The sequence below is a fragment of the Protomyctophum parallelum genome (genome assembly GCF_964188405.1).
Source record: "Protomyctophum parallelum genome assembly, chromosome: 19".
Lineage (NCBI taxonomy): Eukaryota > Metazoa > Chordata > Actinopteri > Myctophiformes > Myctophidae > Protomyctophum > Protomyctophum parallelum.
The window spans coordinates 40,001-56,832 of NC_139717.1; the positions used below are offsets into that span (position 1 = coordinate 40,001).

At 45.5% G+C, this 16,832-nt stretch overlaps 1 protein-coding gene across 3 annotated transcripts in view; it reads left to right on the forward strand.

Annotated features, from left to right (window-relative positions):
- LOC310876523 (gap junction alpha-1 protein-like) overlaps window positions 1-16,444 on the forward strand; it is a 20,249-nt gene extending 3,805 nt beyond the window's left edge. Inside the window, exons 2-5 of one of the 3 annotated variants that reach the window (XM_083790085.1) lie at window positions 10,032-10,355; window positions 11,236-11,410; window positions 12,530-12,820; window positions 15,978-16,444. In XM_083790085.1, coding sequence (XP_083646211.1) covers window positions 10,033-10,355; window positions 11,236-11,410; window positions 12,530-12,820; window positions 15,978-16,370 — 1,182 coding nt within the window. In that variant the 5' untranslated portion in view covers window position 10,032 and the 3' untranslated portion in view covers window positions 16,371-16,444. Of the gene's footprint in view, window positions 1-10,028; window positions 10,356-11,235; window positions 11,411-12,529; window positions 12,821-15,977 lie in introns of all 3 variants that reach the window. The other 2 variants (XM_083790084.1, XM_083790086.1) reach the window with 2 other exon arrangements.
- The last annotated feature ends 388 nt before the right edge of the window (window positions 16,445-16,832 follow it).

Genomic DNA, 16,832 nt, shown 5'->3' on the forward strand with positions numbered 1-16,832 from the left:
CCTTTATACAATAATAAATCATATCATATTATGTTTCATTCATCTGAAAACATGTCCGTTATGAAAGAAATACAACTCAAACCCCTTCCCTGCATGCCTTCGTTTATAACATAATAAACACCTTCCATTCATTTTTCATCTGAAAACATGTTTTTTAAATCCTAGATGATAAATTCTTCAATTCTACATGATAACCAATGACTAGTCTAAACTAAGTACCACGACATAACCAATGACTAGTCTAAAATAAGTATCACGTCATAACCAATGACTAGTCTAAAATAAGTATCACGTCATAACCAATGACTAGTCTAAAATAAGTATCACGTCATAACCAATGACTAGTCTAAAATAAGTATCACGTCATAACCAATGACTAGTCTAAAATAAGTATCACGTCATAACCAATGACTAGTCTAAAATAAGTATCACGTCATAACCAATGACTAGTCTAAAATAAGTATCACGTCATAACCAATGACTAGTCTAAAATAAGTATCACGTCATAACCAATGACTAGTCTAAAATAAGTATCACGTCATAACCAATGACTAGTCTAAAATAAGTATCACGTCATAACCAATGACTAGTCTAAAATAAGTATCACGTCATAACCAATGACTAGTCTAAAATAAGTACCACGTCATAACCAATGACTAGTCTAAAATAAGTATCACGTCATAACCAATGACTAGTCTAAAATAAGTATCACGTCATAACCAATGACTAGTCTAAAATAAGTACTGCACTCCATGATAATGACTTTAGCTGAGAGTAGACAGATGCCTCTTTTAGATAAAACGTCAAAGTCCTGTTGCGTTCTCATTTTTTATTGACCCTTTAAAAACGAGAACGCACACTTTATGAAAACGCTATAATGTCGCTATAGGTGGCGGTAACGGGCTGCCAAATGGACCCACGTACAAGAAGAAGAACCCCTTCACGCAACCCTATCTGGGTTTTGCTTCCAGAACACAACGGTTGTGGCCATAGATATATATACAGTCTAGATGACTTAAGGCGGAGTTTCTGACGTCGTTCACCCGGCAGCCATCTTACTTTCTATGAACACCATTCTCGTGTAAAGATTCACCTGAGTCTGTCAGTTAGAAACAGGTCTGTCAGTTAGAAACAGTCTGTCAGTTAGAAACAGGTATGTCAGTTAGAAACAGTCTGTCAGTTAGAAACAGGTATGTCAGTTAGAAACAGTCTGTCAGTTAGAAACAGTCTGTCAGTTAGAAACATGTCTGTCAGTTAGAAACAGGTATGTCAGTTAGAAACAGTCTGTCAGTTAGAAACAGTCTGTCAGTTAGAAACAGTATGTCAGTTAGAAACATGTCTGTCAGTTAGAAACAGTCTGTCAGTTAGAAACAGGTCTGTCAGTTAGAAACAGCATTAGTCTGTCAGTTAGAAACAGTCTGTCAGTTAGAAACATGTCTGTCAGTTAGAAACATGTCTGTCAGTTAGAAACAGGTATGTCAGTTAGAAACAGTCTGTCAGTTAGAAACAGTCTGTCAGTTAGAAACAGTATGTCAGTTAGAAACATGTCTGTCAGTTAGAAACAGTCTGTCAGTTAGAAACAGTATGTCAGTTAGAAACATGTCTGTCAGTTAGAAACAGTCTGTCAGTTAGAAACAGTCTGTCAGTTAGAAACAGCATTAGTCTGTCAGTTAGAAACAGCATTAGTCTGTCAGTTAGAAACAGGTATGTCAGTTAGAAACAGTCTGTCAGTTAGAAACAGTCTGTCAGTTAGAAACAGTCTGTCAGTTAGAAACATGTCTGTCAGTTAGAAACAGTCTGTCAGTTAGAAACAGGTCTGTCAGTTAGAAACAGCATTAGTCTGTCAGTTAGAAACAGTCTGTCAGTTAGAAACAGTCTGTCAGTTAGAAACAGCATTAGTCTGTCAGTTAGAAACAGTCTGTCAGTTAGAAACAGTCTGTCAGTTAGAAACAGTCTGTCAGTTAGAAACAGCATTAGTCTGTCAGTTAGAAATAGGTCTGTCAGTTAGAAACAGTCTGTCAGTTAGAAACAGTCTGTCAGTTAGAAACAGTCTGTCAGTTAGAAACAGAGCATTGGTCTGTCAGTTAGAAACAGAGCATTGGTCTGTCAGTTAGAAACAGAGCATTAGTCTGTCAGTTAGAAACAATGGGTTAGAAACAGTCTGAGAGGGTTAGCGTTACTGTAAATCGCTCTGGATTAAGAGCGTCTGCTAAATGCCTAAATTGTAAAGCCTTACTCCCACTTCATGTTCATATTGTGACTGACAGGCATCAGTGTTCAAATTGAGACCCTGTCTGTCCCACATTGTGACTGACAGGCATCAGTGTTCAAATTGAGACCCTGTCTGTCCCACATTGTGACGGACAGGCATCAGTGTTCAAATTGAGACCCTGTCTGTCCCACATTGTGACTGGCAGAAATCAGTGTTCAAATTGAGACCCTGTCTGTCCCACATTGTGACGGACAGGCATCAGTGTTCAAATTGAGACCCTGTCTGTCCCACATTGTGACGGACAGGCATCAGTGTTCAAATTGAGACCCTGTCTGTCCCACATTGTGACTGGCAGAAATCAGTGTTCAAATTGAGACCCTGTCTGTCCCACATTGTGACTGACAGGCATCAGTGTTCCAATTGAGACCCTGTCTGTCCCACATTGTGACTGACAGGCATCAGTGTTCAAATTGAGACCCTGTCTGTCCCACATTGTGACTGACAGGCATCAGGGTTCTAATTGAGACCCTGTCCCACATTGTGACTGGCAGACATCAGTGTTCAAATTGAGACCCTGTCTGTCCCACATTGTGACTGACAGGCATCAGTGTTCAAATTGAGACCCTGTCTGTCCCACATTGTGACTGACAGGCATCAGTGTTCAAATTGAGACCCTGTCCCACATTGTGACGGACAGGCATCAGTGTTCAAATTGAGACCCTGTCCCACATTGTGACTGGCAGGCATCAGTGTTCAAATTGAGACCCTGTCTGTCCCACATTGTGACTGACAGGCATCAGTGTTCAAATTGAGACCCTGTCCCACATTGTGACTGACAGGCATCAGTGTTCAAATTGAGACCCTGTCCCACATTGTGACGGACAGGCATCAGTGTTCAAATTGAGACCCTGTCCCACATTGTGACTGGCAGGCATCAGTGTTCAAATTGAGACCCTGTCTGTCCCACATTGTGACTGACAGGCATCAGTGTTCAAATTGAGACCCTGTCCCACATTGTGACTGACAGGCATCAGTGTTCAAATTGAGACCCTGTCCCACATTGTGACTGGCAGGCATCAGTGTTCAAATTGAGACCCTGTCTGTCCCACATTGTGACTGACAGGCATCAGTGTTCAAATTGAGACCCTGTCCCACATTGTGACTGACAGGCATCAGTGTTCAAATTGAGACCCTGTCCCACATTGTGACTGACAGGCATCAGTGTTCAAATTGAGACCCTGTCTGTCCCACATTGTGACTGACAGGCATCAGTGTTCAAATTGAGACCCTGTCTGTCCCACATTGTGACTGACAGGCATCAGTGTTCAAATTGAGACCCTGTCCCACATTGTGACTGACAGACATCAGTGTTCAAATTGAGACCCTGTCCCACATTGTGACTGACAGGCATCAGTGTTCAAATTGAGACCCTGTCCCACATTGTGACTGACAGGCATCAGTGTTCAAATTGAGACCCTGTCCCACATTGTGACTGACAGGCATCAGTGTTCAAATTGAGACCCTGTCCCACATTGTGACTGGCAGACATCAGGGTTCAAATTGAGACCCTGTCCCACATTGTGACTGACAGACATCAGTGTTCAAATTGAGACCCTGTCCCACATTGTGACTTAGGCCAATAGGGAGAGACAGTGTTATCGGACTGTTGTGCAGAGCCTTATAGAAAGAGTTACGCAAACTGCGTTCACTTCATGGGGCTTCAGTCCAATGATTATTATATTATAATATTAATTATATATAGACTTCTATTGAGAATGGAGACAACCAACTGGGACAATTAAGTCCTGGACCGGGAGTAGGCAGAAATGCATTGGACTCAGGGCAATAGCCTAATGATCTTAAATCCCTTTATTTTAGATTGTTTTGTAGTAATAGTACAACATAAACATTAAAGAGACTTTAGTTGTTACTGTACAATACTTTTAAACAGTTGTCATGTTGCACACATGCTTAAAATAGCTCTTAATTGTGCCGACCTCGTTGAAAACAATGTATTTCTAACTCCAGCTTGTCTTCAGGCTGCATGAACAGCGCTCGGTTTCTGCCCCCTCAATGTCGCAACTCTTCTATTAGATTAGTGTGTCTAACGGGTATGTTTATCTCCATGCAGTGAGAGTTTGACCAACGTTTAAAACATTCACAAACACCCAACGTTCCCCGTTCAGCCACAGTTTAAAACACAGCAATAAGATGTGTAACACCCCGCTCGGCCACATCCTTGATTCCAGCATTCTTTGTGCATTTATTGGGAGTTGTTAACAAACAATGGGATGATGAGAAGCAGCTCGCGGCTGGCTGGCTTAGTTTTATATGGCGTGCTTACACGGCTTACACTTTTTAAGCACCACAGCTAACAGGCTAACATGCTAGCAAGTTCATAAAAATGCCATCGTAATGGTCTTCATATATTCTGTGTAGCCTATAGCATTCTATTCAACACAGTGCTTTGTAATAACTAGCTGGCATACTGTAGTTTGTTGTCTTAATGTAGCCTACAGTTTTAGTTAGCATGTTAGATGCCAGTTTTCAACTGGTGGTCCGTCGACCACTGGTGGTCCGTGAAGGTGTTGCATGTGGTCCCTGACCATGCATTTAGTAATGTAGGAAAGTGAAGATTCGTATTTGAATTTATTGTATTGACCACAAGTTGAGAAACAATGCAGTAAATAATCTGGTGACAAATGATGACGCATCGATGTTGTCAGTTACTGGGAAGACGGATGTCAAGAAAAGTCCACAGAAAAGTGAGTTAGAATCTCAAGGGAACCCATACCGGATTGCCTGGTTGAGTCACCATTATAAGGACATGTGCCCATAATGAATCGCAAGTGTCTGCTTACTGAGTCATAAGTTACAATGAACAGCAACATGAGTTTAAGGAAGGTTAATTTCTTTCCCCCACACCACGACCATATCCCCCCTCCCAACACAACAATGGTCCCCAGGTTGATTCTATAGTCAGGGTGGGGGTCCCCAGGTTGATTCTCAGTCAGGGTGGTCGTCCGACTCGTCCCCACTCCCCAGGTTGATGGTCCCTGGTTCATACTCAGTTGAAAACCCCTGCTATAGTTTACTGGGACGCTACACTGTCTCTCTGCATTCTGTGATCCTATAGTTTACTGAGACGCTACACTGTCTCTCTGCATTCTATGATCCTATAGTTTACTGTCTCTGCATTCTGTGATCCTATAGTTTACTGTCTCTCTGCATTCTGTGATCCTATAGTTTACTGTCTCTCTGCATTCTGTGATCCTATAGTTTACTGTCTCTCTGCATTCTGTGATCCTATAGTTTACTGTCTATCTGCATTCTATGATCCTATAGTTTACTGTCTCTCTGCATTCTATGATCCTATAGTTTACTGTCTCTCTGCATTCTATGATCCTATAGTTTACTGTCTCTCTGCATTCTATGATCCTATAGTTTACTGTCTCTCTGCATTCTATGATCCTATAGTTTACCGTCTCTCTGCATTCTGTGATCCTATAGTTTACTGTCTCTCTGCATTCTATGATCCTATAGTTTACTGTCTCTCTGCATTCTATGATCCTATAGTTTACTGTCTCTCTGCATTCTATGATCCTATAGTTTACTGAGACGCTACACTGTCTCTCTGCATTCTGTGATCCTATAGTTTACTGTCTCTCTGCATTCTATGATCCTATAGTTTACTGTCTCTCTGCATTCTGTGATCCTATAGTTTACTGTCTCTCTGCATTCTGTGATCCTATAGTTTACTGTCTCTCTGCATTCTATGATCCTATAGTTTACTGTCTCTCTGCATTCTATGATCCTATAGTTTACTGTCTCTCTGCATTCTGTGATCCTATAGTTTACTGTCTCTCTGCATTCTATGATCCTATAGTTTACTGTCTCTCTGCATTCTATGATCCTATAGTTTACTGTCTCTCTGCATTCTATGATCCTATAGTTTACTGAGACGCTACACTGTCTCTCTGCATTCTATGATCCTATAGTTTACTGTCTCTCTGCATTCTGTGATCCTATAGTTTACTGTCTCTCTGCATTCTATGATCCTATAGTTTACTGAGACGCTACACTGTCTCTCTGCATTCTGTGATCCTATAGTTTACTGTCTCTCTGCATTCTGTGATCCTATAGTTTACTGTCTCTCTGCATTCTGTGATCCTATAGTTTACTGTCTCTCTGCATTCTATGATCCTATAGTTTACTGTCTCTCTTTTTTCTGTCTCTCTGCATTCTATGATCCTATAGTTTACTGTCTCTCTGCATTCTATGATCCTATGGTTTACTGTCTCTCTGCATTCTATGATCCTATAGTTTACTGTCTCTCTGCATTCTATGATCCTATAGTTTACTGTCTGTCTGCATTCTATGATCCTATAGTTTACTGTCTCTCTGCATTCTATGATCCTATAGTTTACTGTCTCTCTGCATTCTATGATCATATAGTTTACTGTCTGTCTGCATTCTATGATCCTATAGTTTACTGTCTCTCTGCATTCTATGATCCTATAGTTTACTGTCTCTCTGCATTCTATGACCCTATAGTTTACTGTCTCTCTGCATTCTATGATCCTATAGTTTACTGTCTGTCTGCATTCTATGATCCTATAGTTTACTGTCTCTCTGCATTCTATGATCCTATAGTTTACTGTCTCTCTGCATTCTATGATCCTATAGTTGACTGTCTCTCTGTAATCTATGATCCTATAGTTTACTGTCTCTCTGCATTCTATGATCCTATAGTTTACTGTCTCTCTGTATTCTATGATCCTATAGTTTACTGTCTCTCTGCATTCTATGATCCTATAGTTTACTGTCTCTCTGCATTCTGTGATCCTATAGTTTACTGTCTCTCTGCATTATATGATCCTATAGTTTACTGTCTCTCTGCATTCTATGATCCTATAGTTTACTGAGACGCTACACTGTCTCTCTGCATTCTATGATCCTATAGTTTACTGAGACGCTACACTGTCTCTCTGCATTCTATGATCCTATAGTTTACTGTCTCTCTGCATTCTATGATCCTATAGTTTACTGTCTCTCTGCATTCTATGATCCTATAGTTTACTGTCTCTCTGCATTCTATGATCCTATAGTTTACTGTCTCTCTGCATTCTATGATCCTATAGTTTACTGTCTCTCTGCATTCTATGATCCTATAGATTACTGTCTCTCTGCATTCTATGATCCTATAGTTTACTGAGACACTACACTGTCTCTCTGCATTCTATGATCCTATAGTTTACTGTCTCTCTGCATTCTATGATCCTATAGTTTACTGTCTCTCTGCATTCTATGATCCTATAGTTTACTGTCTCTCTGCATTCTATGATCCTATAGTTTACTGTCTCTCTGCATTCTATGATCCTATAGTTTACTGTCTCTCTGCATTCTATGATCCTATAGTTTACTGTCTCTCTGCATTCTATGATCCTATAGTTTACTGTCTCTCTGCATTCTATGATCCTATAGATTACTGTCTCTCTGCATTCTATGATCCTATAGTTTACTGAGACACTACACTGTCTCTCTGCATTCTATGATCCTATAGTTTACTGTCTCTCTGCATTCTATGATCCTATAGTTTACTGTCTCTCTGCATTCTATGATCCTATAGTTTACTGTCTCTCTGCATTCTATGATCCTATAGTTTACTGTCTCTCTGCATTCTATGATCCTATAGTTTACTGTCTCTCTGCATTCTATGATCCTATAGTTTACTGTCTCTCTGCATTCTGTGATCCTATAGTTTACTGACAGCACTCTATAGTGTAGACTCATAGTTTCATTGTACAGATATTCTACTGTTAGACGGATGTTAAGTTCTTAGCTTGCTTATATATTCTACTCTATATGTCAGCAGGATGGGGGACTGGAGCGCGTTGGGTCCAGGCTTAGGGTCAGAACAGTTAGAACAGTTAGAACAGAACATATATTATATTTTATTATATATTATATCTCATCAGGATGGGGGACTGGAGCGCGTTGGGCCCAGGCTTAGGGTCAGAACAGTTAGAACAGTTAGAACAGAACATATACATTGTATTATATATTATACTCTATATCTCAGCAGGATGGGGGACTGGAGCGCGTTCGGCCCAGGCTTAAGGTCAGGGTCAGAACAGTCAGAACAGTCAGAACAGTTAGAACAGTTAGAACAGAACATATATATTGTATTATATATTATACTCTGTATCACAGCAGGATGGGGGACTGGAGCGCGTTGGGCCCAGGCTTCGGGGTCAGGGTCAGAACCGGATCAGAACAGTTAGAACAGGGTTAGAACCAGGGGGGCAGTCAGCCAGATATTTCGTGAAGCCTCATTTGAAATCGGTAGTTCATATAATGGCCTGTTGTGGCGCTGGACTGGACCCAAAAAGCCCCATAGCTCCATAGAGGCCCATGTATTTTGGCCCAACTTCACCTAGACTGTATTACCTTAATAACCATGGTCATGAATACTTTCTTCTTCCAGTCACTAGTTTAAAGTCTCATTTCTAATGTCATAATATTCTTTTGGGGAAAATTATGGTCCCATTAATTAAAAAAATGACCATAAAGTCGCGTATGTTCTGAGGGGCGTGGCTACCGTTACAGTCTATGATCGGGATTCCCCTCCCACTCAAGAGTCTTCTCCTCCCACTCGAGTCAAAATAAAAACCAACGGAGAAGAAGGGGGGAAGTCCCGCCTCGTTGTCTGGGCAGCCAATGACCAGCTGGTACAAAACGGAGCCAGCCAATGGCCAGCTGGTACCAAACGGATCTAGAAAGATGGCGACTTACATCAGGAATTAGCATATTATTACAGGCTTCATTTTACGTTCATGTTAGACCCGGGGAACGCTTTGTCCATATTTTTTACAGTCTATGGTTAGAACAGAACATATACATTGTATTATATATTATACTCTATATGTCAGCAGGATGGGGGACTGGAGCGCGTTGGGTCCAGGCTTAGGGGTCAGGGTCAGAACAGTTAGAACAGTTAGAACAGAACATATATATATATTAGAGCTGGGACTCGATTAAAAAAAATAATCTAATTAATCAGAGGCTTTGCGATTAATTAATCTAGATTAATCGCATTTTAATCGCATATCAATATTCAACCCGAGAACAGCAAGAAACCTTTTTTTTTAATGTTTTTTGGTATCCCAGTGAATCAATGAATAGTGACTACAGGATACCAATCATTTTCAATATTTTACTGTCATTAATATACCTGTTGTGGAAATAATAATAAAAGTCACCCCATTCTGTGTTGCCTAGAACTGGAGGTCTGAAAAAAAATTAGTAACAGTAACAAGTACATCTCAGTGACATCACAAAGCTGTACTTACTTCATATTGTTACTGTTTTTTGTCAGACCTCCAGTTCACAAAATGGGGTGACTTTTTATTATTTCCAGTTTTCAGTACTATAGAAAAGCGCCCAGTGAGAAACGTTCCGCGGTGAAAGAAAAGGTGCGATTAATTTATCTGTAGTTAATCGCGATAAATTTTTCTGTAGTTAATTAATCTAAATTAATCGCAATTAGTCCCGGCCCTAATATATATATATATATATATTGTATTATATATCATACTCTATATGTCAGCAGGATGGGGGACTGGAGCGCGTTGGGCCCAGGCTTAGGGTCAGAACAGTTAGAACAGTTAGAACAGAACATATATTATATTTTATTATATATTATATGTCAGCAGGATGGGGGACTGGAGCGCGTTGGGCCCAGGCTTAGGGTCAGGGTCAGAACAGTTAGAACAGAACATATACATTGTATTATATATTATACTCTATATGTCAGCAGGATGGGGGACTGGAGCGCGTTGGGCCGGCTCCTGGACAAGGTCCAGGCCTACTCCACAGCCGGGGGCAAGGTGTGGCTCTCGGTGCTCTTCATCTTCAGGATCCTGGTGCTGGGGACGGCCGTGGAGTCGGCCTGGGGAGACGAGCAGTCGGCCTTCAAGTGCAACACGCAGCAGCCCGGCTGCGAGAACGTCTGCTACGACCGCTCCTTCCCCATCTCGCACGTTCGCTTCTGGGTGCTGCAGATCATCTTCGTCTCCACGCCCACGCTGCTGTACCTGGCGCACGTCTTCTACCTGATGAGGAAGGAGCAGAAGTACCACAGGTTAGTGTTTTAATACACATAAATACCTCCTATACTGATGTTTTATACTCATAAATACCTCCTATACTGATGTTTTATACTCATAAATACCTCCTATACTGATGTTTTATACTCATAAATACCTCCTATACTGATGTTTTATACTCATAAATACCTCCTATACTGATGTTTTATACTCATAAATACCTCCTATACTGATGTTTTAAAGGAGAAATCCATACTAGAAGGTTTTCTTACCTTTATTTGTAGTTACGTCCCCACCAAAGAGGTCCAGGTGTTATTTTGTGCAAAAGTGCATTATTTCCCCTACCATAAGCCCTCAATGGGGGTTGGGTTTTTGTGCTAATTCGCTTATTTCCATCTAAATAAGTAGTAAAGTGTGCTGCTTGGGATACTATTTACATTATGAAGAGAGGATATATACAGAAGAAAAATATTTTTGAGCGATGGAAATAAGCGAATTAGCACAACACCCCATAGCCCCATTCAATTCAATGCAATTCAATACAATTCATTGAGGGCTTATGGTAGGGGAAAAGCCAATAATGCGCTTTTGCACAAAATAACACCTGGACCTCTTTGGTGGGGACGCAACAACTACAAATAAAGGTAAGAAAGCCTTTTAGTATGGAATTCTCCTTTAAAACACATAAATACCTCCTATACTGATGTTTGAGGAGGAGCTTAACATTAATTAAACATGTGTTAACAGGAAGGAGGAGGAGCTTAACGTTAATTAAACATGTGTTAACAGGAAGGAGGAGGAGCTTAACGTTAATTAAACATGTGTTAACAGGAAGGAGGCGGGGCTTAACATGAATTAAACATGTGTTAACAGGAAGGAGGAGGAGCTAAACATTAATTAAACATGTGTTAACAGGAAGGAGGAGGAGCTTAAGGCGGTGCAGAACGACGGCGGCGACGTGGACATTCCTCTGAAGAAGATCGAGATGAAGAAAGTAAAACACGGCCTGGAGGAACACGGCAAGGTGAAGATGAAGGGCGCCCTCCTCAGGACGTACATCGTCAGCATCTTCTTCAAGTCCATCTTCGAGGTGAGAAGATTATTATAACACATCACAGACACACCACAGACACACCACAGACACACCACAGACACAGACACACCACAGACACACCACAGACACACCACAGACACAGACACACCACAGACACACCACAGACACACCACAGACACACCACAGACACACCACAGACACATCACAGACACACCACAGACACACCACAGAAACACCACAGACACAGACACACCACAGACACACCACAGACACAGACACACCACAGACACAACACAGACACACCACAGACACACCACAGACACACCACAGACACAGACACACCACAGACACACCACAGACACACCACAGACACACCACAGACACACCACAGACACACCACAGACACACCACAGACACATCACAGACACATGCCTGCTCTATGTGAGCGATCACATCACAGACACACCACAGACACATCACAGACACACCACAGACACACCACAGACACATGCCTGCTCTATGTGAGCGATCACATCGCACACGTGTACGCGTAACAGTTATGACATATAGGCCTGCGATATCATGATGGTTTAGGACTTTTGGGGTTATTTCATTGACACAAATGAATTGTTAATAACAGTGACAAGAACCGTGTGTGTCACTGTCATCTGTTATTCACTGTTACCCCTTTTTTTTGGGGGGGGCCCTGAGCTTGAGCCTCTTCGCGGTCACGCGGACGCTCAAGCTCAAGGGCCGCCCTAGCTCAAGGGCCCCCCTAGCTCAAGGGCCCCCCTAGCTCAAGGGCCCCCCTAGCTCAAGGGCCCCCCTAGCTCAGGGCCCCCCTAGCTCAGGGCCCCCCTAGCTCAGGGGCCCTGGGCCTGGGCCCAACAGGCCCGTTGGATAATCCTCCCCTGGGTAGAATCAAATTTATAATAATATTTAGCTCCAGCTTCAAACTGGAGACGATCTACACCTGTAGTTTTATAATTTAATAATCATATTTATAATCATATTTATACTCATATTTCAGGTTGGTTTCCTGGTCATCCAGTGGTACATCTATGGCTTCAAACTGGAGACGATCTACACCTGTAGTTTTATAATTTAATAATCATATTTATAATATTTATAATCATATTTATACTCATGTTTCAGGTTGGTTTCCTGGTCATCCAGTGGTACATCTACGGCTTCAAGCTGGAGGCCGTCTATACGTGCGAGCGCTCTCCGTGTCCTCACCGCGTGGACTGCTTCCTGTCGCGTCCCACGGAGAAGACGGTGTTCATCATCTTCATGCTGGTGGTGTCTCTGGTGTCGCTGATGCTCAATGTCATCGAGCTCTTCTACGTCTTCTTCAAGAGGATCAAAGACCGCGTGAAGGACCAACGGCCGCCCACCGTCTACACCGCCGCAGGGGGCGGGACTCTGAACAGCGCCACGCCTAAGGTAAGCACCGCCCACCCACTGTCTACTCTGCTACAGCCCCACCCCTAAGGTAAGCACCGCCCACTGTCTACTCTGCTACAGGGGGCGGGACTCTGAACAGCGCCACCCCTAAGGTAAGCACCGCCCACCCTCTGTCTACTCTGCTACAGGGGGCGGGACTCTGAACAGCGCCACCCCTAAGGTAAGGACCGCCCACCCTCTGTCTACTCTGCTACAGGGGGCGGGACTCTGAACAGCCCCACCCCTAAGGTAAGGACCGCCCACCCTCTGTCTACTCTGCTACAGGGGGCGGGACTCTGAACAGCCCCACCCCTAAGGTAAGGACCGCCCACCCTCTGTCTACTCTGCTACAGGGGGCGGGACTCTGAACAGCCCCACCCCTAAGGTAAGCACCGCCCACTGTCTACTCTGCTACAGGGGGCGGGACTCTGAACAGCCCCACCCCTAAGGTAAGGACCGCTCACCCTCTGTCTACTCTGCTACAGGGGGCGGGACTCTGAACAGCCCCACCCCTAAGGTAAGCACCGCCCACCCTCTGTCTACTCTGCTACAGGGGGAGGGACTCTGAACAGCCCCACCCCTAAGGTAAGGACCGCCCACCCTCTGTCTACTCTGCTACAGGGGGCGGGACTCTGAACAGCCCCACCCCTAAGGTAAGGACCGCCCACTGTCTACTCTGCTACAGGGGGCGGGACTCTGAACAGCCCCACCCCTAAGGTAAGGACCGCTCACCCTCTGTCTACTCTGCTACAGGGGGCGGGACTCTGAACAGCGCCACCCCTAAGGTAAGCACCGCCCACCCTCTGTCTACTCTGCTACAGGGGGCGGGACTCTGAACAGCGCCACCCCTAAGGTAAGGACCGCCCACCCTCTGTCTACTCTGCTACAGGGGGCGGGACTCTGAACAGCCCCACCCCTAAGGTAAGGACCGCCCACCCTCTGTCTACTCTGCTACAGGGGGCGGGACTCTGAACAGCCCCACCCCTAAGGTAAGGACCGCCCACCCTCTGTCTACTCTGCTACAGGGGGCGGGACTCTGAACAGCCCCACCCCTAAGGTAAGCACCGCCCACTGTCTACTCTGCTACAGGGGGCGGGACTCTGAACAGCCCCACCCCTAAGGTAAGGACCGCTCACCCTCTGTCTACTCTGCTACAGGGGGCGGGACTCTGAACAGCCCCACCCCTAAGGTAAGCACCGCCCACCCTCTGTCTACTCTGCTACAGGGGGAGGGACTCTGAACAGCCCCACCCCTAAGGTAAGGACCGCCCACCCTCTGTCTACTCTGCTACAGGGGGCGGGACTCTGAACAGCCCCACCCCTAAGGTAAGGACCGCCCACTGTCTACTCTGCTACAGGGGGCGGGACTCTGAACAGCCCCACCCCTAAGGTAAGGACCGCTCACCCTCTGTCTACTCTGCTACAGGGGGCGGGACTCTGAACAGCGCCACCCCTAAGGTAAGCACCGCCCACCCTCTGTCTACTCTGCTACAGGGGGCGGGACTCTGAACAGCGCCACCCCTAAGGTAAGGACCGCCCACCCTCTGTCTACTCTGCTACAGGGGGCGGGACTCTGAACAGCCCCACCCCTAAGGTAAGGACCGCCCACCCTCTGTCTACTCTGCTACAGGGGGCGGGACTCTGAACAGCCCCACCCCTAAGGTAAGGACCGCCCACCCTCTGTCTACTCTGCTACAGGGGGCGGGACTCTGAACAGCCCCACCCCTAAGGTAAGCACCGCCCACTGTCTACTCTGCTACAGGGGGCGGGACTCTGAACAGCCCCACCCCTAAGGTAAGGACCGCTCACCCTCTGTCTACTCTGCTACAGGGGGCGGGACTCTGAACAGCCCCACCCCTAAGGTAAGCACCGCCCACCCTCTGTCTACTCTGCTACAGGGGGAGGGACTCTGAACAGCCCCACCCCTAAGGTAAGGACCGCCCACCCTCTGTCTACTCTGCTACAGGGGGCGGGACTCTGAACAGCCCCACCCCTAAGGTAAGGACCGCCCACTGTCTACTCTGCTACAGGGGGCGGGACTCTGAACAGCCCCACCCCTAAGGTAAGGACCGCTCACCCTCTGTCTACTCTGCTACAGGGGGCGGGACTCTGAACAGCCCCACCCCTAAGGTAAGCACCGCCCACCCTCTGTCTACTCTGCTACAGGGGGAGGGACTCTGAACAGCCCCACCCCTAAGGTAAGGACCGCCCACCCTCTGTCTACTCTGCTACAGGGGGCGGGACTCTGAACAGCCCCACCCCTAAGGTAAGGACCATCCACCCTCTGTCTACTCTGCTACAGGGGGCGGGACTCTGAACAGCCCCACCCCTAAGGTAAAGACCACCCACTGTCTACTCTGAACAGGACCTTTCCACCACTAAGTATGCCTGTCTGTCTCTCTACTAGGGATGCCACAAAGTGACCATCAGCCAAATCGAATAGTCGACACCCCCCCCCCCCCCCCCCCCCCCCCCCCCCACAAAAAAAAAGAAATACGTTTTTTGTTATTTTAATCAATATCAGATAAAACTTTTAAGATTTTATATTATGCACATGCCATGGTCACATAACCATTATATGTTGAGTGCATGCTTTGATGGTTACAGTTTTATAATCAGTTTTGATGAGTAAACGTTTGTGGAGATCTTCTCAGTGGCATTCAGGATGGAAAATGAAATCCATTTGGATTTGGGGAATGAAGTACTTGATATAAAGAGAACATGTTCAGTTCACTATAGTCTACACTCTACTCTACACCTGCCTTCATTTCATCTGATTGTCTGTCTGGCAGGCACTTAACAAGCGATCGTTAACTGTCTGTTAGAGAGAGGGGCAGAGAAGAGTGGCTTTGCTCAACTTGATTTATACTTATATTCTCCACTCTGATGAAGGTACATGTTCGATGTATCATGCAGCCTTACTTATTAGCCTATATTTTAACTATTTAAAAATCGATTTTCGATTATGAAATATTAAAATCGATTTCGGAGACTACGATGAATAATCGGAAAATCGATTAATCGGCGGCATCCCTACTCTCTACCTGTCTGTCTCTCACCCTGTCTGTCTGTCCTTCCAGGACCTGTCCACCACTAAGTATGCCTGTCTGTCCTTCCAGGACCTGTCCACCACTAAGTATGCCTGTCTGTCCTTCCAGGACCTGTCCACCACTAAGTATGCATACTACAACGGTTGCTCGTCCCCCAGCGCTCCGCTGTCTCCTCTCTCTCCTCCGGGATACAAGATGGCCACCACGGCGTCGGCGGGCTCCTGCCGCGGCTACAGCACCGGCAAGACGGCGGCCGAGCAGAACTGGGCCAACTACTCCACGGAGCAGCAGCAGCGCCTGGGGCAGCCAGCGGGGGGCGCCGGCAGCACCATCTCCAACTCCCACGCGCACCAGGCCTTCGACTTCCCCGACGACACGCTCCTGGAGCCCATCAAGACGAAGACGGAGATCCAGCCGCTAGCGCTGATGGACCCGCGGCCCGTTAGCCGCGCTAGCAGCCGCATGAGCAGCCGCGCGCGGCCCGACGACCTGGATGTGTAGCCACGCCCCCCCCCAACGCCCCGCCCCTCCCCCCCACCTCAGAAAAAACCCCAAAAAGGAATTCTTCTCCAGACCACCAGGGGGGGATGTTGTGCGGCGCAAGATCAAACCAGGAAGTAGTGGAGAGGAAGCTTCCTGGCGGAATAATAGAGACGCGTAGAGAGAGACATTAATGTTACTTAACACTGTCGGAGAAAAGTACTACGAAAAATACTACCAACAAAATGTACATTATAACATTTCTTAACACTGTCGAAGGTACTACGAAAAAATGCTACCAACAAATATTGTTGACTTTTTTTTTTACTGAAAAATGTTAGTGGCGCTAACCCCTCGTCTTTTAACTACAACACACAGTCCAATGCATGCACACACACACACACACGCACGCACGCACGCACGCACACACACACACACACACACACACACACACACACACACACACACACACACACACACACA